Raw genomic sequence first — 22,153 nt, forward strand, 5'->3', positions numbered from 1 at the left:
GTCATTGAATAATCTGCATCTTTTTTTGGTGCAAATGACCAATTCGGACAGTTTTTTTTTTTTTTAAACGGTTTATTAGGTTTATAACTTTTCCGTCACTGTTTTCATTTTACATTCTAGTGATATTTAAATTTTTCTCCACTAGAAAAGTATTTATTTTATGGTGTTCTCTTACAGTACTTTTGATGTAGAAACACGACGGAATGCTCGCACTGTATTCATAGTTTGTGGAACATGATGGTGGAAACACCAAAATCGGTCAGATTAAACAAAAAGAAAGGGATTATTTTAAAACAGATTGGATCCCTATTTAGAACATTTTGATAAATCTCCCCTTAATGTCTGCATTAGACATTTTGTGTAACGTTGGATGGAAACTGACATCTAGAAGTGGCAGGAATCTCTCGCATGGGGACCTCTAGCTAACTCATGTCTACTGGTGATTTAGAGACTTTGCTGCCACGTGGCACCATGACCATTATAAATGAATGTGATTTACAAAGATAACGTCTGTAATGACTTGCACAACAAACATTATTAACCCCTTAAGACCGCAGCCAAATGTACAAGTTGTGAACGAAACAAAATGTAAACAAAACCTGGCGCTATACGTCTGTCCAACCGTAATTCACCTCTTTCATATTAAATGCACCCCCCCCCCTTATTATATATCATTTTATTCAGGGGAAACAGGGCTTTCATTTAATATCAAATATTTAGCTATGAAACATAATTTAATATGAAAAAAATGGGAGAAAATACGATTTTTTTTTAGTTCTACATGACATTTTAACTGTCAATGTCATAATACTGTTTGTTTTTACTGCAATAAAATACACATTTGTATTCAGCAAAGTCTCACATGTAAAACAGTACCCCCTATGTACAGGTTTTATGGTGTTTTGGGAAGTTACAGGGTCAAATATAGCGTGTTACATTTGAAATTGAAATTCGCCAGATTGGTTACGTTGCCTTTGAGACTGTATAGTAGCCCAGGAAATAAATTTACACCCATAATGGCATACCATTTGCAATAGTAGACGACCCAAGGTATTGCAAATGGGGTATGTCCAGTCTTTTTTAGTAGCCATTTGGTCACAAACACTGGCCAAATTTAGCGTTAGTATTTGTTTGTGTGTGAAAAATGCAAAAAACACAAATTTTGGCCAGTGTTTGTGACTAAGTGGCTACTGAAAAAGACTGGACATACCCCATTTGCAATACCTTGGGTTGTCTACTATTGCAAATAGTATGCCATCATAGGGGTAATTTTCCTTCTTGGGCTACTATGGGGTCATAAAGGCAACGTAAGAATTTTAATGTGAAAAAAATGAAACACAAGCCTTATATTTGACGCTGTAATTTTTGAAAACACCATAAAACCTGTACATGAGGGGTACTGTTGTACTCGGGAGACTTCGCTGAACACAAATATTTGTGTTTCAAAACAGTAAAAAGTATTGCAGCAATAATATCGTCCGTGTAAGTGCTGTTTGTGCGTGAAAAATGCAAAAAACGTCACTTTTACTGGCGATATCATCGTTGTAATACATTTTACTGTTTTGAAACACTAATATTTGTGTTCAGCGAAGTCTCCTGAGTAAAACAGTACCCCCCATGTACAAGTTTTATGGTGTCTTGGAAAGTTATAGGGTTAAATATAGTGCTAGCAAATTAAATTCCCTATACTTTCGGCATGGGTTGTCAGGCAGGTCCCGCTAATTGTAATTAATTAGGATACCTAATTATGTAAAATTATTACATAAATATATGTGTAGAATTAATATGTATATATATACACATGTGTATATATACACGTATATGTATATATATATATATATATATATATAATTTTTGTTAAATATTTTTATTTATATATAGGTATATATATATATATATATATATATATATAGTGATATATACGTATATAGATATATATATTATTTTGTTCTACGTGTATTTTGATATAAATATATATATATATTAATATCACAATACAGTTAGAACGAAATAAAACACATCTATATATTTTTTAATATTTTATTTTTTTACGTATTTACATTTTTTTTATATTATATATAAATATATATAACAATAATTATATATATATTTAATCAGTATCAGTCTACGTGTAATTTGATAATATATGATCTAAGTATATCTTTTTTTTTTACACTTATTTAACATTTATTTTATTTTATTTCCAGCCAGCAGGGGGACTGTCATTACAGTTAGTCCCCCTGCTGGCATTGCTGCAGCCAGCTATCCCGGCCATGTGATTGTGAGGTCCTCGCAAGGACCTCACTCTCACATGGCCCGGGGGGTGATGAAGAGGACGGAGGTGCCGCGGGGGGCTCCCTGGGAGTCCCCCCAACCGCGATTGCCGGCGTGGGATCGCCGGCGACCGGGTAAGTGAAAAAAAAACGGAGGGCGTACATTTACGTCCTGCGGCGTTTAGAGCCGCTTTAAAAAGGACGTAAATGTACGCCCTCCGGACTTAAAGGGTTAAAATATAAAGGCCTCGGGTTGGCATCTCGGTAATGGAGATTGTGACTTGGGCTCTTACCTGAGATGGACCCCAAGCCCTCGATGCTTCCCAGAACACTCTAGACACACCCATATACCATAGGTCACGCTGACCCACTGAGGGTTGAATGCGCCACACTCAAAGCAGGTCTGTAACAAAGAAGAGTTAGATCTCATGAAATGCTGCAGGAGAAATGTATTAATCCAAGAGCAATAACCCAGAATAACTTCGGGTAGACACGTACGTTATTCTCATCCTGCACTCTGACTTCCTTTAGCACCTTCCTTGTCCGGGGGCTCGCCATATCTCTGCAAGAAAGCAAAACAAGAGTATCGTTAGAGACCCAGCAGGGCACAAAGACCGCTAGAGGCCTAGCAGGACGCAGAGACTGCTAGAGGCCCGGCAGTGCGCGGAGTCCGTTTATATTTATTATTTAAATTGTAGGGATGTGCATGGGCAAAAAATTTGGTTCGTACACTACAGGCCCATCTCCCTGTTAAATGTAGACACCAAAATATTTACTAAACTCCTGGCAAACCGTGTACAACCCTTCCTCCCGAAACTGATTCACCCAGATCAGGTGGGATTTATCCCCTCCAGGCAGGCAAGCGACAACACTAGACGTACCCTGGATCTCATGTGGGTAGCCCAACATCGACAGATCCCGACCCTTCTCCTCTCCATGGACGCAGAGAAGGCATTCGATCGCCTACTCTGGCCCTACCTATTCTCCACCCTTAAGAGATTCGTATTTCCAGCACCCTTCACCACAGCCCTATCTACCCTCTACCACAGACCAACAGCCACACTCCTGATACCCAATGCGACACCAACGACAATCACAATCCACAACGGAACGAGACAGGGATGCCCACTGTCACCTCTCCTTTTCGCCCTATCCTTAGTACCCCTTCTGCAAAAAATACGGAAATCCCCATCGATACAGGGTCTCAAAATAAACAACAGGGCCCCCTGATAATCCATATCCATCGGATGGCCCTGACAGCATGGGCCACCCGATGGACCCCTTAACAGGCGGCCCCGGCGGTTTGCCGCACCGACCGGGGCCGCAAAACATGGCAGCTGGTACACTGTCGTGTGGGTCCGCAGGCCGGCCGGGCCCCCTGGAGTGATGGGCCCGGTCGCAGCTGCGACCGCGGTATTTACACCACTGTATCTTCTGTTCGTACTCCCAACTCTGATGCTCGCCTTCAAGACTTCTTGAGGGCTGCAACGTTCCTGTGGAACTTACTTCCCTGCTCCGTTAGATGTTCACCCAGTCTCCACTCCTTCAGAAAATCATTAAAAACATATGAATTAAACTGACTCCTCTCTTGCAACGGTCATTAGTCTAATACCATCCTTACCTTTTGTGTCACTTTACCCCACTCCCTCTAGCATGTAAGCTCATTTAGCAGAGCCCTCAACTCCTCTGTTCCTGTGTGTCCAACTTGTCTGGTTACAACTACATGTCTGTTCGTCCACCCACTGTAAAGCACTGCGGAATTTGTTGGCGCTACATAAATAACATAATAATAATAACCAAATTTAAATTCGGACTGAAACGAATTGCACATGTCTATTAAATTGATCACATGTAATACACAAGCCGTTCTCAGTATTGAAAACAAGGGACAGGGATGACTAAACACTGAGTAATAGGCTCTAAATTAGGCTATAGAGGGAACGGTCCAAGGTGGGAGAGCAACAAAAGTTATAGAGAGGAGGCCCTACCTTTAATGATTCTAAGGCGTAAAAGGAAAAATATGATAAAATGAATAGAGTACCAGACAGAGAAAATGCTAATTAGGGTGACTGTAGCAACTGGGTCCCACAACAGAAACACCTTAAGTGTCAAAAATTGTCTACTAGTCACTAGTGCCTACCTGAGCCATTATCCCCATATTGGACTTCTGACCATCCCTGATACCTATCCACAAATAATGGGGACTTATCTATTTGTCCTTATCATATAAACAGGTAGGACTTTAGTAAATATTAATGTATCACAATTTGATTCTGCGATCCTTACTATTTATCTCAGAGTCATTAACTTGAGAGGGGGTGGGAACGTTACACTTCGTGGGGACTCTGACCAATCTGCTTGTGCTAGGGTAGTTACATAGCTGAAAAGAGACTTGTGTCCATCAAGTTCAGCCTTCCTCACATATGTTTTTGCTGTTGATCCAAAAGAAGGCAAAAAAAAACCTAGCCTGAAGCGCTTCCAATTTTGCAACAAACTAGGAAAAAAATCCTTCTTGACCCCAAAATAGCAGTCAGATGTCTCCTTGGATCAAGCAGCTATTACCCCAGTAATTAGAAATTATATCCCTGTATGTTTTTGTAAGTATTTATCCAATTGCAGTTTAAACATCTGTATGGGCTCTGATAAAACCACCTCTTCAGGCAGAGAATTCCATATCCTTATTGTTCTTACTGTATAAAAACCTTTTCTTTGCCTTAGATGAAATCTCCTTTCTTCCAGCCTAAATGTGTGACCTCGTGTCCTATGTATAGCCCTGTTTATGAATAGATTTCCAGATAATGGTTTGTACTGGCCACGAATATATTTGTATAATGTTATCGTATCCCCTCTGAGGCACCGTTTTTCCAAACTGAAGAGATTTAAATTTTTTAACCTTTCTTCGTAACTAAAATGCTCCATAGTGTCGGAGCTTCGATACACCCACTCAGGCGCAGAATACCACCCCACATGGGCAAGAATCAATCCGGAAGCCTGAGAGGCGTTTCTGACACTCCCCGTTAAACAGCCCAACGTGGGTAACGATCTATCGGATCAGACAGTGTGGCGAAACCGACCTCGCCACTGGGCATTGGAGAAGACTGATTGCCAGCCTCCTGCCCTGTGACTATGGCCCCTGGGATGTATTGTCCTTTAAAGACATGATTTGGGCATAATGGATTTGTGTTGTGTGCTGCTGGCACTTTAACTCCCAGAGAAAGGATTTGTACTTTTAAACTGGCACTTCGGATGCAGTCGAAGTACCGAAGTAGTCGAAGTGGCCGCCATTCGAAAACCGAACACGGCCATTTTAATGTAGTCGAACGCAGTCAGCGGTGCGTGCCACTGAATCTATGGAACTAAAATCGGCTACACATTTACACGAACACCGCTGACCGTTACCTTCTCAGGAACTTCGACTGGAATCGAAGTGCGTTCGACAATTCGAACGCACGGTTAGACTCGTCTATTTTCACGAACGGCCCCGTTCGTGCATTTGAATGGATTCGACATTTTTCTGTGTGAAATTGACCGACCGCACAGCCCAAATCTATGGAACTCCTTTGGGCATGAAAAGGTCGGTCAAATAAGACTTTCCCTTAACTTTTTAACCCCTGAACCGATTGCCCTGATTTTTGAGTATGTGTATATTTCAAGCATGCTGATTCTGAAAATGTATGTGAATGGCATGTATATTTTGGAAGTTATTAATATTTTGTAAAAACTGTGTTTCTCTGCCTGTGATAATTATATTAACCATTGTGTTCAGTAATCATATCACAGGCAGAGGGGAGGATTTTGTGTGGGAGTGTCTGTGTGTATTGTACGGATTGATTGGTTGTATTTCAAAACCCTGTGGGCAGTACTATGTTTGTGGATTGTGAATAAAACAGGCTGTATGTGCCAGTACAGTCAGTTCTGCTTGACCCTCAAACGAAGTGTCGTCTGGTCATTGGGGGAATTGGATTGTATGCCGATTGCCAGGAGTGTAAGCTGATTGTATGCTTTTCCTGTTCAGCGGTTTACAGCATTCATATGTTTGAGAGCATTCGCATGCCTCTCCGGTTCGGTGAATGTGGTGTCTGCTAGAGTGCTTGGAGCCCTCAGGAAGCGCTAGGAGCATCCTTCAACAGAGGTACCCAGTTGGGGTGACCGTCGATCCATTACAGACAGCTTGTGAAGTAACCTATGAAATATAAGCTGAGTGTAATGATACACCCCCTATTGAGGTAATATCTTACACAGCAGTCCACGATCCTACACAAATTAACAGAGGTATATTTACCTGGAGTTTAGCCAGCATTCAGACATTGCTCCTGACACGGTGAAACGCACGTCAAGCTATTTGTTGTTTTTTCACTACACTTGGTCGCACTTTGTTCTAATATGCACTATTTTTTTCTCATATTGCTTTTGATTTTAGAATTAGGCAGGCACTAGTGACTAGTACACGGTACTGAGGTATTATAGGGTAACCATTCATTGAGGTTTTGTTCTCTTGTACTGGGGTTTAGCCCCTCTATTCTCATCTTTATTCCCTCACCTCTTGTTACACCTGATTATTTTGCTACGTCAGGGATGTGCTACATTGTGGTTCCTCTTACTCGTCATTTTTTTGACACTTAATATGTTTCTGTTGTGGGTCCCAGTTGCTACAGTCACCCCAAGTAGTATTTTGTCTGTCCCTCTGTCTGGTACTCTATTCATTTTATCATATTTTTCCTTCTACTCCTTAGAATCATTACAGGTAGGGCCTTCTCTCTATTACTTTTGTTGCTCTCCCACCTAGGACCTTTTTTCAAGTCCATATATCTTTTCATACATACATTTGAGGATTATTCTCCTTTGTTTGGGAGATTGATAGTAGGCATTTTCAAACTTATCCACCAGGGGGGTCAGAGGGAGGAGGATGGAGGAGGGGGGAGGGGGGAAAGAAAGGATGGAGGAGGGGGGAAAGAAAGGAGGACGGGGGGGAGAGAGAAGGAAGGAGGACGGGGGGGAGAGAGAAGGAAGGAGGACGGGGGGGAGAGAGAAGGAAGGAGGACGGGGGGGAGAGAGAAGGAAGGAGGACGGGGGGGAGAGAGAAGGAAGGAGGACGGGGGGGAGAGAGAAGGAAGGAGGACGGGGGTGAGAGAGAAGGAAGGAGGACGGGGGGTGAGAGAGAAGGAAGGAGGACGGGGGGTGAGAGAGAAGGAAGGAGGACGGGGGGTGAGAGAGAAGGAAGGAGGACGGGGGGTGAGAGAGAAGGAAGGAGGACGGGGGGTGAGAGAGAAGGAAGGAGGACGGGGGTGAGAGAGAAGGAAGGAAGACGGGGGAGAGAAGGAAGGAGGACGGGGGGGAGAGAGAAGGAAGGAGGACGGGGGGGGAGAGAGAAGGAAGGAGGACGGGGGGAGAGAGAAGGAAGGAGGACGGGGGGAGAGAGAAGGAAGGAGGACGGGGGGGAGAGAGAAGGAAGGAGGACGGGGGGGGAGGGAGAAGGAAGGAGGACGGGGGGGAGAGAGAAGGAAGGAGGACGGGGGGGAGAGAGAAGGAAGGAGGACGGGGGGGGAGAGAGAAGGAAGGAGGACGGGGGGGAGAGAGAAGGAAGGAGGACGGGGGGAGAGAGAAGGAAGGAGGACGGGGGGGAGAGAGAAGGAAGGAGGACGGGGGGGAGAGAGAAGGAAGGAGGACGGGGGGAGAGAGAAGAAAGGAGGACGGGGGGAGAGAGAAGAAAGGAGGACGGGGGGGAGAGAGAAGAAAGGAGGACGGGGGAGAGAGAAGGAAGGAGGACGGGGGAGAAGGAAGGATGAAGGGGGGAGAGGGAAGGATGAAGGGGGGAGAGGGAAGGATGAAGGGGGAGAGGGAAGGATGAAGGGGGAGAGGGAAGGATGAAGGGGGAGAGGGAAGGATGAAGGGGGGAGAGGGAAGGATGAAGGGGGGAGAGGGAAGGATGAAGGGGGGAGAGGGAAGGATGAAGGGGGAGAGGGAAGGATGAAGGGGGGAGAGGGAAGGATGAAGGGGGGAGAGGGAAGGATGAAGGGGGGAGAGGGAAGGATGAAGGGGGGAGAGGGAAGGATGAAGGGGGGAGAGGGAAGGATGAAGGGGGGAGAGGGAAGGATGAAGGGGGGAGAGGGAAGGATGAAGGGGGGAGAGGGAAGGATGAAGGGGGGAGAGGGAAGGATGAAGGGGGGAGAGGGAAGGATGAAGGGGGGAGAGGGAAGGATGAAGGGGGGAGAGGGAAGGATGAAGGGGGGAGAGGGAAGGATGAAGGGGGGAGAGGGAAGGATGAAGGGGGGAGAGGGAAGGATGAAGGGGGGAGAGGGAAGGATGAAGGGGGGAGAGGGAAGGATGAAGGGGGGAGAGGGAAGGATGAAGGGGGGAGAGGGAAGGATGAAGGGGGGAGAGGGAAGGATGAAGGGGGGAGAGGGAAGGATGAAGGGGGGAGAGGGAAGGATGAAGGGGGGAGAGGGAAGGATGAAGGGGGGAGAGGGAAGGATGAAGGGGGGAGAGGGAAGGATGAAGGGGGGGAGAAGGAAGGATGAAGGGGGGGAGAAGGAAGGATGAAGGGGGGGAGAAGGAAGGATGAAGGGGGGAGAAGGAAGGATGAAGGGGGGAGAAGGAAGGATGAAGGGGGGGAGAAGGAAGGATGAAGGGGGGAGAGGGAAGGATGAAGGGGGGAGAGGGAAGGATGAAGGGGGAGAGGGAAGGATGAAGGGGGAGAGGGAAGGATGAAGGGGGAGAGGGAAGGATGAAGGGGGGGAGGGAAGGATGAAGGGGGGAGAGGGAAGGATGAAGGGGGGAGAGGGAAGGATGAAGGGGGGAGAGGGAAGGATGAAGGGGGGAGAGGGAAGGATGAAGGGGGGAGAGGGAAGGATGAAGGGGGAGAGGGAAGGATGAAGGGGGGAGAGGGAAGGATGAAGGGGGGAGAGGGAAGGATGAAGGGGGAGAGGGAAGGATGAAGGGGGGAGAGGGAAGGATGAAGGGGGGAGAGGGAAGGATGAAGGGGGGAGAGGGAAGGATGAAGGGGGGAGAGGGAAGGATGAAGGGGGGAGAGGGAAGGATGAAGGGGGGAGAGGGAAGGATGAAGGGGGGAGAGGGAAGGATGAAGGGGGGAGAGGGAAGGATGAAGGGGGGAGAGGGAAGGATGAAGGGGGGAGAGGGAAGGATGAAGGGGGGAGAGGGAAGGATGAAGGGGGGAGAGGGAAGGATGAAGGGGGGGAGAAGGAAGGATGAAGGGGGGAGAAGGAAGGATGAAGGGGGGAGAAGGAAGGATGAAGGGGGAGAAGGAAGGATGAGGGGGGGAGAAGGAAGGATGAAGGGGGGAGAGGGAAGGATGAAGGGGGGAGAGGGAAGGATGAAGGGGGAGAGGGAAGGATGAAGGGGGAGAGGGAAGGATGAAGGGGGAGAGGGAAGGATGAAGGGGGAGAGGGAAGGATGAAGGGGGGAGAGGGAAGGATGAAGGGGGGAGGGAAGGATGAAGGGGGAGAGAGGAAGGATGAAGGGGGGAGAGGGAAGGATGAAGGGGGAGAGGGAAGGATGAAGGGGGGAGAGGGAAGGATGAAGGGGGGAGAAGGAAGGATGAAGGGGGGAGAGGGAAGGATGAAGGGGGAGAAGGAAGGATGAAGGGGGGAGAGGGAAGGATGAAGGGGGGGAGAAGGAAGGATGAAGGGGGGGAGAAGGAAGAATGAAGGGGGGAGAAGGAAGGATGAAGGGGGGAGAAGGAAGGATGAAGGGGGGAGAAGGAAGGATGAAGGGGGGAGAAGGAAGGATGAAGGGGGGAGAAGGAAGGATGAAGGGGGAGAAGGAAGGATGAAGGGGGGAGAAGGAAGGATGAAGGGGGGAGAAGGAAGGATGAAGGGGGGAGAAGGAAGGATGAAGGGGGAGAAGGAAGGATGAAGGGGGGAGAAGGAAGGATGAAGGGGGAGAAGGAAGGATGAAGGGGGGAGAAGGAAGGATGAAGGGGGAGAAGGAAGGATGAAGGGGGAGAAGGAAGGATGAAGGATGAAGTGGGGAGAAGGAAGAAAGGAAGGAGGGATGAAGGGGAAGGAAGGAAGGAAGGAAGGATGAAGGGGGGAAGGATGAAGGGGGGGAGGATGAAGGGGGGGAAGGATGAAGGGGGGAAGGATGAAGGGGGGAAGGATGAAGGGGGGAAGGATAAAGGGGGGAAGGATGAAGGGGGGGAAGGATGAAGGGGGGGAAGGATGAAGGGGGGAGGATGAAGGGGGGGGGGAAGGATGAAGGGGGGGAAGGATGAAGGGGGGGAAGGATGAAGGGGGGGAAGGATGAAGGGGGGGAAGGATGAAGGGGGGAAGGATGAAGGGGGGAAGGATGAAGGGGGGAAGGATGAAGGGGGGAAGGATGAAGGGGGGAAGGATGAAGGGGGGAAGGATGAAGGGGGGAAGGATGAAGGGGGGACGGATGAAGGGGGGGACGGATGAAGGGGGGGACGGATGAAGGGGGGGACGGATGAAGGGGGGGACGGATGAAGGGGGGGACGGATGAAGGGGGGGACGGATGAAGGGGGGGGAGGATGAAGGGGGGGAGGATGAAGGGGGGGTGGAAGGATGAAGGGGGGGTGGAAGGATGAAGGGGGGGTGGAAGGATGAAGGGGGGGTGGAAGGATGAAGGGGGGGTGGAAGGATGAAGGGGGGGTGGAAGGATGAAGGGGGGGTGGAAGGATGAAGGGGGGGTGGAAGGATGAAGGGGGGGTGGAAGGATGAAGGGGGGGGTGGAAGGATGAAGGGGGGGGTGGAAGGATGAAGGGGGGGGTGGAAGGATGAAGGGGGGTGTGGAAGGATGAAGGGATGGTGGAAGGATGAAGGGGGGGTGGAAGGATGAAGGGGGGGTGGAAGGATGAAGGGGGGGTGGAAGGATGAAGGGGGGTGGAAGGATGAAGGGGGGGTGGAAGGATGAAGGGGGGGGTGGAAGGATGAAGGGGGGGGTGGAAGGATGAAGGGGGGGTGGAAGGATGAAGGGGGGGTGGAAGGATGAAGGGGGGTGGAAGGATGAAGGGGGGGTGGAAGGATGAAGGGGGGGTGGAAGGATGAAGGGGGGGTGGAAGGATGAAGGGGGGGTGGAAGGATGAAGGGGGGGTGGAAGGATGAAGGGGGGGTGGAAGGATGAAGGGGGGGTGGAAGGATGAAGGGGGGGGTGGAAGGATGAAGGGGGGGTGGAAGGATGAAGGGGGGGTGGAAGGATGAAGGGGGGGTGGAAGGATGAAGGGGGGGTGGAAGGATGAAGGGGGGGTGGAAGGATGAAGGGGGGGTGGAAGGATGAGGGGGGTGGAAGGATGAAGGGGGGTGGAAGGATGAAGGGGGGGTGGAAGGATGAAGGGGGGGTGGAAGGATGAAGGGGGGGTGGAAGGATGAAGGGGGGGTGGAAGGATGAAGGGGGGGTGGAAGGATGAAGGGGGGGTGGAAGGATGAAGGGGGGGTGGAAGGATGAAGGGGGGTGGAAGGATGAAGGGGGGGTGGAAGGATGAAGGGGGGGTGGAAGGATGAAGGGGGGGTGGAAGGATGAAGGGGGGGTGGAAGGATGAAGGGGGGGTGGAAGGATGAAGGGGGGGTGGAAGGATGAAGGGGGGGTGGAAGGATGAAGGGGGGGTGGAAGGATGAAGGGGGGGTGGAAGGATGAAGGGGGGGTGGAAGGATGAAGGGGGGTGGAAGGATGAAGGGGGGGTGGAAGGATGAAGGGGGGGGGGTGGAAGGATGAAGGGGGGGTGGAAGGATGAAGGGGGTGGTGGAAGGATGAAGGGGGGGTTGAAGGATGAAGGGGGGGTGGAAGGATGAAGGGGGGGGAAGGATGAAGGGGGGAAGGATGAAGGGGGGGAAGGATGAAGGGGGGGAAGGATGAAGGGGGGGAAGGATGAAGGGGGGGAAGGATGAAGGGGGGGGGAGGAAGGATGAAGGGGGGAGAAGGAAGGATGAAGGGGGGACGGATGAAGGGGGGGACGGATGAAGGGGGGGACGGATGAAGGGGGGGACGGATGAAGGGGGGGACGGATGAAGGGGGGGAGGATGAAGGGGGGGAGGATGAAGGGGGGGAGGATGAAGGGGGGGAGGATGAAGGGGGGGAGGATGAAGGGGGGGAGGATGAAGGGGGGGGAAGGATGAAGGGGGGGGTGGAAGGATGAAGGGGGGGGTGGAAGGATGAAGGGGGGGTGGAAGGATGAAGGGGGGGTGGAAGGATGAAGGGGGGGTGGAAGGATGAAGGGGGGGTGGAAGGATGAAGGGGGGGTGGAAGGATGAAGGGGGGGTGGAAGGATGAAGGGGGGTGTGGAAGGATGAAGGGGGGTGTGGAAGGATGAAGGGGGGTGTGGAAGGATGAAGGGATGGTGGAAGGATGAAGGGGGGTGGAAGGATGAAGGGGGGGTGGAAGGATGAAGGGGGGGTGGAAGGATGAAGGGGGGGTGGAAGGATGAAGGGGGGGTGGAAGGATGAAGGGGGGGTGGAAGGATGAAGGGGGGGTGGAAGGATGAAGGGGGGGTGGAAGGATGAAGGCGGGGTTGGAAGGATGAAGGGGGGGTGGAAGGATGAAGGGGGGTGGAAGGATGAAGGGGGGTGGAAGGATGAAGGGGGGGTGGAAGGATGAAGGGGGGGTGGAAGGATGAAGGGGGGGTGGAAGGATGAAGGGGGGTGGAAGGATGAAGGGGGGGTGGAAGGATGAAGGGGGGGGTGGAAGGATGAAGGGGGGGTGGAAGGATGAAGGGGGGGGGGTGGAAGGATGAAGGGGGGGTGGAAGGATGAAGGGGGTGGAAGGATGAAGGGGGTGGAAGGATGAAGGGGGTGGAAGGATGAAGGGGGTGGTGGAAGGATGAAGGGGGTGGTGGAAGGATGAAGGGGGGTTGAAGGATGAAGGGGGGGTTGAAGGATGAAGGGGGGGTGGAAGGATGAAGGGGGGGTGGAAGGATGAAGGGGGGGGAGGATGAAGGGGGGGGAGGTGAAGGGGGGGAAGGATGAAGGGGGGGAAGGATGAAGGGGGGAAGGATGAAGGGGGAAGGATGAAGGGGGAAGGATGAAGGGGGGGGGAAGGATCAAGGGGGGGAAGGATGAAGGGGGGGAAGGATCAAGGGGGGGGAAGGATCAAGGGGGGGAAGGATGAAGGGGGGGAAGGATGAAGGGGGGGAAGGATGAAGGGGGGAAGGATGAAGGGGGGAAGGATGAAGGGGGAAGGATGAAGGGGGAAGGATGAAGGGGGGAAGGATGAAGGGGGGGAAGGATGAAGGGGGAAGGATGAAGGGGGGGAAGGATGAAGGGGGGGAAGGATGAAGGGGGGAAGGATGAAGGGGGGAAGGATGAAGGGGGTGAAGGATGAAGGGGGGTGAAGGATGAAGGGGGGTGAAGGATGAAGGGGGGGAAGGATGAAGGGGTGAAGGATGAAGGGGTGAAGGATGAGGGGGTGAAGGATGAGGGGGGGAAGGATGAAGGGGGGAAGGATGAAGGGGTGAAGGATGAAGGGGTGAAGGATGAGGGGGGGGAAGGATGAGGGGGGGGAAGGATGAGGGGGGAAGGATGAAGGGGTGAAGGATGAAGGGGTGAAGGATGAGGGGGTGAAGGATGAGGGGGGGAAGGATGAGGGGGGGGAAGGATGAGGGGGGAAGGATGAGGGGGGGACAGATTATGGAGGGGAAAGAGGGGGGGCAGTGTTTAGTATGGGGGTACAGAGGATGGAGGGGTACAGGTATTGATTAGTATCGGGGTGCGGGGGGGGGGGTTACCTGCTGTGTTATCGCCGTGTTGATAAATCGCGCTGTCCGGTCTCTCACAGTTCCGCCATCTTCCGGCTACGTTGCAGTTTCGCAAAGACTTCTGGGAGAGAGAGTCATTAACCCCCAGCGTGCCGGGCTGGGTGACGTCACCAAGCGAGTCAGCGCCGTATATCCTCACACTGAGCCTGTACAGCGCCGTATATCCTCACACTGAGCCTGTACAGCGCTGTATATCGTCACACTGAGCCAGAACAGGATAAAGGAGGGGGGAGAGGGAAGGAAGGATAAAGGGGGGGAGAGAGGGAAGGAAGGATAAAGGGGGGGAGAGAGGGAAGGAAGGATAAAGGGGGGGAGAGAGGGAAGGAAGGATAAAGGGGGGGAGAGAGGGAAGGTAGGATAAAGGGGGAAGAGAAGGAAGGATAAAGGGGGAAGAGAAGGAAGAATAAAGGGGGAAGAGAAGGAAGGATAAGGGGGGGAGAAGTAAGGATGAAGGGGGGAGAAGGCGCCGTATATCCTCACACTGAGTCTGTACAGCGCCGTATATCCTCACACTGAATGTACAGCGCTGTATATCCTCACACTGAGTCTGTACAGCGCCGTATATCCTCACACTGAATGTACAGCGCCGTATATCCTCACACTGAGCCTGTACAGCGCCGAATATCCTCACACTGAATGTACAGCGCTGTATATCGTCACACTGAGCCAGAACAGGATAAAGGAGGGGGGGGGGGGGGGGGGAGAAGGAAGGATAAATGGGGAAGAGAAGGAAGGAAGGATAAAGGGGGGGAGAGAGGGAAGGTAGGATAAAGGGGGAAGAGAAGGAAGGATAAAGGGGGAAGAGAAGGAAGAATAAAGGGGGAAGAGAAGGAAGGATAAGGGGGGGAGAAGTAAGGATGAAGGGGGGACAAGGCGCCGTATATCCTCACACTGAGTCTGTACAGCGCCGTATATCCTCACACTGAGCCTGTACAGCGCCGTATATCCTCACACTGAGCCTATACAGCGCCGTATATCCTCACACTGAGTCTGTACAGCGCCGTATATCCTCACACTGAATGTACAGCGCTGTATATCCTCACACTGAGTCTGTACAGCGCCGTATATCCTCACACTGAATGTACAGCGCCGTATATCCTCACACTGAGCCTGTACAGCGCCGAATATCCTCACACTGAATGTACAGCGCTGTATATCGTCACACTGAGCCAGAACAGGATAAAGGAGGGGGGGGGGGGGGAGAAGGAAGGATAAATGGGGAAGAGAAGGAAGGAAGGATAAAGGGGGGGAGAGAGGGAAGGTAGGATAAAGGGGGAAGAGAAGGAAGGATAAAGGGGGAAGAGAAGGAAGAATAAAGGGGGAAGAGAAGGAAGGATAAGGGGGGGAGAAGTAAGGATGAAGGGGGGACAAGGCGCCGTATATCCTCACACTGAGTCTGTACAGCGCCGTATATCCTCACACTGAGCCTGTACAGCGCCGTATATCCTCACACTGAGCCTATACAGCGCCGTATATCCTCACACTGAGTCTGTACAGCGCCGTATATCCTCACACTGAATGTACAGCGCTGTATATCCTCACACTGAGCCTGTACAGCGCCGTATATCCTCACACTGAGCCTGTACAGCGCCATATATCCTCACACTGAGCCTGTACAGCGCCGTATATCCTCACACTGAATGTACAGCGCTGTATATTATTATTATTGTTATTATTATTATTTTATTATTTATATAGCGCCAACAAATTCCGTAGCTCACACTGAGCCTGTACAGCGCCGTATATCCTCACACTGAGCCTGTACAGCACCGTATATCCTCACACTGAGCCTGTACAGCGCCGTATATCCTCACACTGAATGTACAGCGCTGTATATCGTCACACTGAGCCTGTACAGCGCCGTATATCCTCACACTGAGCCTGTACAGCGCGTATATCCTCACACTGAGCCTGTACAGCGCCGTATATCCTCACACTGAGTCTGTACAGCGCCGTATATCCTCACACTGAATGTACAGCACTGTATATCCTCACACTGAGCCTGTACAGCGCCGTATATCCTCACACTGAGCCTGTACAGCGCCGTATATCCTCACACTGAGCCTGTACAGCGCCGTATATCCTCACACTGAATGTACAGCGCCGTATATCCTCACACTGAGCCTGTACAGCGCCGTATATCCTCACACTGAATGTACAGCGCTGTATATCCTCACACTGAGCCTGTATAGCGCCGTATATCCTCACACTGAATGTACAGTGCTGTATATCCTCACACTGAGCCTGTATAGCGCCGTATATCCTCACACTGAGCCTGTACAGCGCCGTATATCCTCACACTGAGCCTGTACAGCGCCGTATATCCTCACACTGAGCCTGTACAGCGCCGTATATCCTCACACTGAATGTACAGCGCTGTATATCCTCACACTGAGCCTGTACAGCGCCGTATATCCTCACACTGAGCCTGTACAGCGCCGTATATCCTCACACTGAGCCTGTACAGCGCCGTATATCCTCACACTGAGTGTAGAGCACTGTAATAACTATTAGTGAGCTGTAATAATCAGTTATAAGAACTATCAGTGTGTAGCGGAGAGCTGATATCCCACAGGCTAAATCCGCTATAGATCCCAGTATGGCTCAGGAACAAGTAAATAATCCCAGATAAAACATCCACAGTAACAGAGTAATCCAGCAGTGTAGCAAGCCCAATCAGTAATTTAATCCAGCAATATCCTATCACCTTTCCCATTAACTGGACGACACACAGTATCAGGAGTAGAACTGAAGTTTAATCACACAACCCCTGCTTTTATGCAATCCTCCCATTCAAGGGAGACACCCACAATAATTAGTACAGTTACCAATTATCGGTACAACCCACACATCTCCTCCCCCAAGATTATCAGTTAACATAATTAAAAGGCACTCAATTTTCCCCACGTTCTGGATGTACTCCAAATACCTATGGTACACCCCTGGGTGAGCAACATACTTAAAAATCACCCAGATCGGACCAGGGGTTCGGGAGTTATGGAGGAATAAAGTTTTGACCGACCGCACAGGCAACAGTAGCCGAAAACAGTTCCATACGTTTTGGCCTTGCGGTTTGTCTCTGTTCGTGTTTTGAAAGTCCCAAACTAAATGCCATCCAGAGCTGGGCAGGCATTCGGATGAATCCCCTTGTTCGTGGGATTCATCCTACCGAACGGTGGGTCGTTCGGGAGTGTCTAATCAGTCTTTTCTGTAGCTCTGGAGGTCTCATCGGTGTTTGCTTAGTCGAGTGTCTGATTTGGGTTCCAGACACTCGACGATCAAACACCGCTGTTCGTGAGTTTAAGATGGCCGCTGCCAAGTGTTCGGCTCCCAAAATGGCGGCCACCCAGGGACTGTAACACAGCTGTAGCAGAACCTCTTTGGCTGTCCAATACATTACCTTCATAATATTATTGTTGGAACCTAAAAGTTTTTCCTGTGCCTGGATTATACAGATTTTCATATAACTATATGTTGTCATACTAAGATTCATCAAGTTGTTTGGTAAAAATATGTACAAATCTGCATGTGAACTGCTGTATTCACCATACCGAACAACCGGACCACCCTGGTGTGAAGTGTGGCTGTAATTTACCTCCCTGTATGCTCGTTACATTCCCCTTGTCAAAACACATGAACTCTCTGCTGTATTCCCTGGGTGGCTGCCATTTCGGCAGCCAAACACGTGGTGGCGGCCATTTTAAACCCACGAACAGCGGTGTTTGATCGTCGAGTGTCTGGAACTAAAATAGGACACTCGACTAACCGAACACCGCTAAGACCTCCAGGACTTCAGAAAGTGCTGATTGAAAAACACGGCCCGTCGTTCGGTAGGATGAATCCCACGAACCAGGGGATTCATCCGAATGCTAACTCAACCATGGAGAGCATATACTTTCGGGACTTTTTATGCACGAACAGAGACCGACCGCAGGGCCAAAACTCATGGAACTATTTTCGGCTACTTTGCCCGTGTGGTCGGTCAAATCTTTGCTTCCTCATAACTCCCGAACTCCTGGTCTGATCTGGGTGATTTTTTTATATGTTTCTCACCCAGATCAGATCATTTATAGGTGTACCTACCATATTTGGGGTACATCCAAGAATTGGGGAAAAGTATGCATATTGTAATTATGTTAACTGTTACGCTAAGGGGAGGAGATGTGTAGGAGGTAACGTCTATGTGATTGGTTACTGTAGTAATTATGGTGGGTGCCTCCCTTGCATGGGATAATCACATAAAAGCAGGAATTGTGTCATTAAACCTCAGTTCTACTCCTGATACTGTGTGTCGTCCAGTTATTGGGAAAGGTGATGGGATATTATTGGATTGCCTTGCTGATTGTGCTTGTTACCCTATTGGATTTACTATTTGTTCCTGAATTATTCTAATACACCAGTGGAGTTAAGCTGTGTGAAATCATCTCTCCGCTACAAAAGCGTTTGTGTGTTTTAAGGGGGATGAAATGGAATGAACAGGGAGATAGATTGAAGTCACATGTGGCAGACCTAGCCACTTAAGACTATTATTTTATGTATAATGATTGCCCTGGAGAAACTGTTTGATGGCGGCGGCCATCTTGGATCCCCTTTTAGCCCAATGGTGTTTGGTCGTCGTGTGCCTGGAACTAAAATCGGCTACTCAATGGCACAAACACCGCTGAACTTCCAGACCGTTCGGGACCACTGGTCCTTCGGTAGTTTCATTCAAACTGTTCATTCGTGTGTTTTCTTGTATGTGCATTGTGACGATAGTCACCATCACTGGTGATGGAAGACAGACACTATGGGTGGGCTCCCAAATTCCTTTTGTGTTTTGTCACATTGTGCCTATTATTTGTGCAGGGTATGTTGAATGTATTGCTGGTCTGTGCATCTCCCACGCCCCCCTTTTTCCTGTCCTATTGTTTCCCCAGCAGGGCGTTGTCCCAGGGACACTGCCAGACCAGTTTAATCTAGCTGCTCTGTCCCTCCTCAATCTCCCATCAGCCCTTGCTATTGTCTGACCCCACCCTTCCTTGTACTATTGTAATCTATGTAACCTATTGTATGTAAATGAGGCTGTTGGGGGCTTAAACTATTTGTGCTGTATTCATTAAAGAGTTGCTGTTTAACCTTCACCATGTGTCGTCTGGTGTTTGGTCCAGGGTGGAAAAGGCCCTAAGTGATCCCAGTCAAGCCTCGGCGTCAGGGTCTGAAGTGTTTCAGGGTCCCTGATAGCTACAAGGAAGCAGACTTGGCAGAGGTACTCGGTCGGAGTACTGGAGCTCCGTTACATGCATATTAAACAATGTTTTGTGTGGCATTCGGCTAATTTTATAACATGACAGGAGGCTTCCTATTTTGCATTAACTCTCTTTACTAAACTCCACAGCAGTAAAGAAAAAATGTAAAGTAACAAGTAAATCACTGAGCAGCACAGTATATAAGGGTCATACAGTCTGCATAACTTCCTCTTTCTTTACTGCTCCATCGCAGACAGGTCAGAATATTTGCTCCTCTGGAGCTTTTATATTTATTATCATTTTCGTCCTATTTATCTGTTTATTTCATCTTAATTGCTATTTACATTAGCCTGTATTGCTATTTACATTAGCCTTTGTACTTATATAGTGGGCTGTGGGACTAGGGTCTCTCTGTGGCCTTTCGGCCATCTTCTCTGCCCCTTTACACCTCCTGGGACCCTTCCCTGGCTTTACCCCGGTCCCCCAGGTCTCCCCACCGCCCCCCCCTACCTGGAGTACCCTCCTGGGCTCCCTCCTTGCGGCCGGTTCCATTCGCGACCGGTTCCGCGCCGGCCCGCTTCCACTCGCGGCCGGCCTAATAAATTTAGTCCCCGGCTTTGCGGCCTACCTCGCGGCCGCCATTTTGGATCGCGAATCTCGCGAGAATTTCGCGGCCATCTTAGCCTTGCCTTGTGCACCTCATTAGGGACTCTGTGTGCCTGTGTTCACCTGCTATTACAGCCTGCACTGCGGTTTTCACACCCTTTGTGTCTGAACAGAAGGATTACCTGCTCAATCACCTCTATATGCTGTTGTTTTGCTGTCTCATCATCTTCTATCAAGATATACTGTGGCTGGGTCAGTCAGGTCAGTGCTGCTGCCTGTTTATTATTACTGTGACCTGCACTTAAGGGTCCTAACCCTGTGCAACCGGGGTGAGCCCCCATTATAAATACGCTGCTTACTGGGAGACTAGCTGTCGCAGTTCTCTCTAACTGGGTGAGCCCCAGTTTATAAGGTCACTATCATACCCTGCTGGGGTTATTCTGGGCTTGTTCCCACCATTATACCAATCTGACCCTAAGCCTATTGCCAAGACCTGGGTGCCCGTTTTTTTACTGTGCCCTCAGTGACGTACTTGCCTACCCTTGCCATGGAATATTCCCAGAACCTCCCTGTGGACTTTCAGGCCATGATTAACGCAGCTGTCGCTGCCTCTGTGGAGAAGGCACTCTCTAAGACCCGAGCCGCGGCTCCTGACGTGCCAAAACGCAGACGTTCCCGCCACGAATCGGAATCTGAATTATCCGACCACCAGTCAAGGGACGATCCCCGCCCTAAAAAGCGCCATGACAAAGGCGAAGGTTTCACACCAAAATCGACTAAGGGTAAGGCACCTGCCAAACGCAAGCCCGACGACTTGCACTCTGAGACTCACAGCCATTCGCAAGGAGATTCGCAGGGTTCTCCGACTCGACTCCATTCCACTACGCAACCTGGCCAGGATTGTGGGTCTCCTATCCGCCTCCATCCAGGCCATATTTCCGGGTCCCCTCCACTACAGGGCCATGCAACGTCTCAAGACCAAGTACCTACGCCACAGGCCTACTTACGACCAACCCGTCCCGGTGACGACGGAGGTTCGCGAGGAACTCTCATGGTGGCTGGACAGCATGCAGGCCTGGAACGGCAAGGCCATATTCGGAGACACCCCAGACTTCGTATTGGAATCAGACGCCAGTCTGTGGGGTTGGGGTGCCACCAACGGAACCGTCTCCACGGGGGGAACATGGACAGCGCACGAGCTCTCCATGCACATCAACTGCCTCGAGCTCTTGGCAGGATCATTCGCGATCTGCAGCTTAGCCCGGGAAAGCACCAACTGCTGCATCCTCCTACGCATGGACAACGTGTCCGCAGTCCAGTACATCAACCGCCTGGGAGGCGCTCGCTCACGCCTGCTGTCGGATATCACGAGGGACATCTTCGACTACTGCCTTCCTCGCAACATCACTCTACAAGCGGAATACTTACCGGGAGAGATCAATCTCACAGCCGACTGGTTCTCTCGCCACTGGAGAGACGTCAGCGACTGGAAGCTAAACACAAGAATTTTCAGGGCCCTGGCAGCCCGGAGGGGTCCATTTCACCTGGATCTGTTCGCTTCTCGCAACAATCACCAGACTCTGGAATTCTTCAGCTGGCTCCCGGACCCGGAGAGCAAGGCGACGGACGCCTTTCTCCAACAATGGCCGACGACAGGAGCCTACGCCTTTCCCCCATTCTCCATGATTGCGAGAACGCTACACCAGATGCGGACGCAACAGATCAAACTAGTTGTCATAACACCCTTGTGGCAGAGCCAACCATAGTTCCCGGACCTCCTGGCCTCCTCCTACAGGGACCCTCTTCTCCTACCATCCTTCCCGGACCTTCTCACGGATCCCAAAGGGTATCTCCACCCTCTCCTCCTGGAAGACCGGCTACCCCTGGTGGCTTGGTCTCTTTCCGGGGTTCCTGGCGAGTCAGCGGACTATCGCAGGCGGCTAGGGACCTCTTATGGGACTCATGGGCCCCGGGAACTAGACAATGTTACCTTTCAGCTTGGGCCTCCTGGTCTACTTGGTGCATGGAACGGGACTCCGATCCATTTACAGCACCTATTCCCATGATCCTTAATTTTCTCTCCTCCTTGTTCTTAGCTGGCTGCTCCTACCGTTCGATCAACGTAGTTCGTTCCGCGATTTCGGCGGCTCACACCCCCGTCGGAGATCTCCCGGTCGGCAAAGACCCTCTGGTCTGCCGTCTACTCCGCGGTATGCGGCTCCGCCGCCCCCCGGCCCCCAAATACCCCCACCTATGGGATGTGGGTCTAGTCCTTCGCTTTCTCAGGGATTGGCTTCCAAATGACCGCCTCTCCCTACGCCAACTAT

The 22,153-nt window shown here is 50.9% G+C and overlaps 1 protein-coding gene across 6 annotated transcripts in view; it reads right to left on the reverse strand.

Moving 5' to 3' along the window:
• ARFGAP1 (ADP ribosylation factor GTPase activating protein 1) overlaps positions 1 to 14,072 on the reverse strand; it is a 33,870-nt gene extending 19,798 nt beyond the window's left edge. For all 6 annotated transcript variants that reach the window (XM_063459569.1, XM_063459567.1, XM_063459568.1 and 3 more), the window contains exons 1-3: positions 13,966 to 14,072; positions 2,772 to 2,835; positions 2,567 to 2,676 (exon numbers count right to left, since the gene is read on the reverse strand). In XM_063459569.1, the coding sequence (XP_063315639.1) occupies positions 2,567 to 2,676; positions 2,772 to 2,831 (170 nt within the window). In that variant the 5' untranslated portion in view covers positions 2,832 to 2,835; positions 13,966 to 14,072. The remainder of the gene's footprint in view (positions 1 to 2,566; positions 2,677 to 2,771; positions 2,836 to 13,965) is intronic.
• Positions 14,073 to 22,153: the final 8,081 nt, after the last annotated feature.

Source organism: Pelobates fuscus, chromosome 6, assembly GCF_036172605.1.
Source record: "Pelobates fuscus isolate aPelFus1 chromosome 6, aPelFus1.pri, whole genome shotgun sequence".
Lineage (NCBI taxonomy): Eukaryota > Metazoa > Chordata > Amphibia > Anura > Pelobatidae > Pelobates > Pelobates fuscus.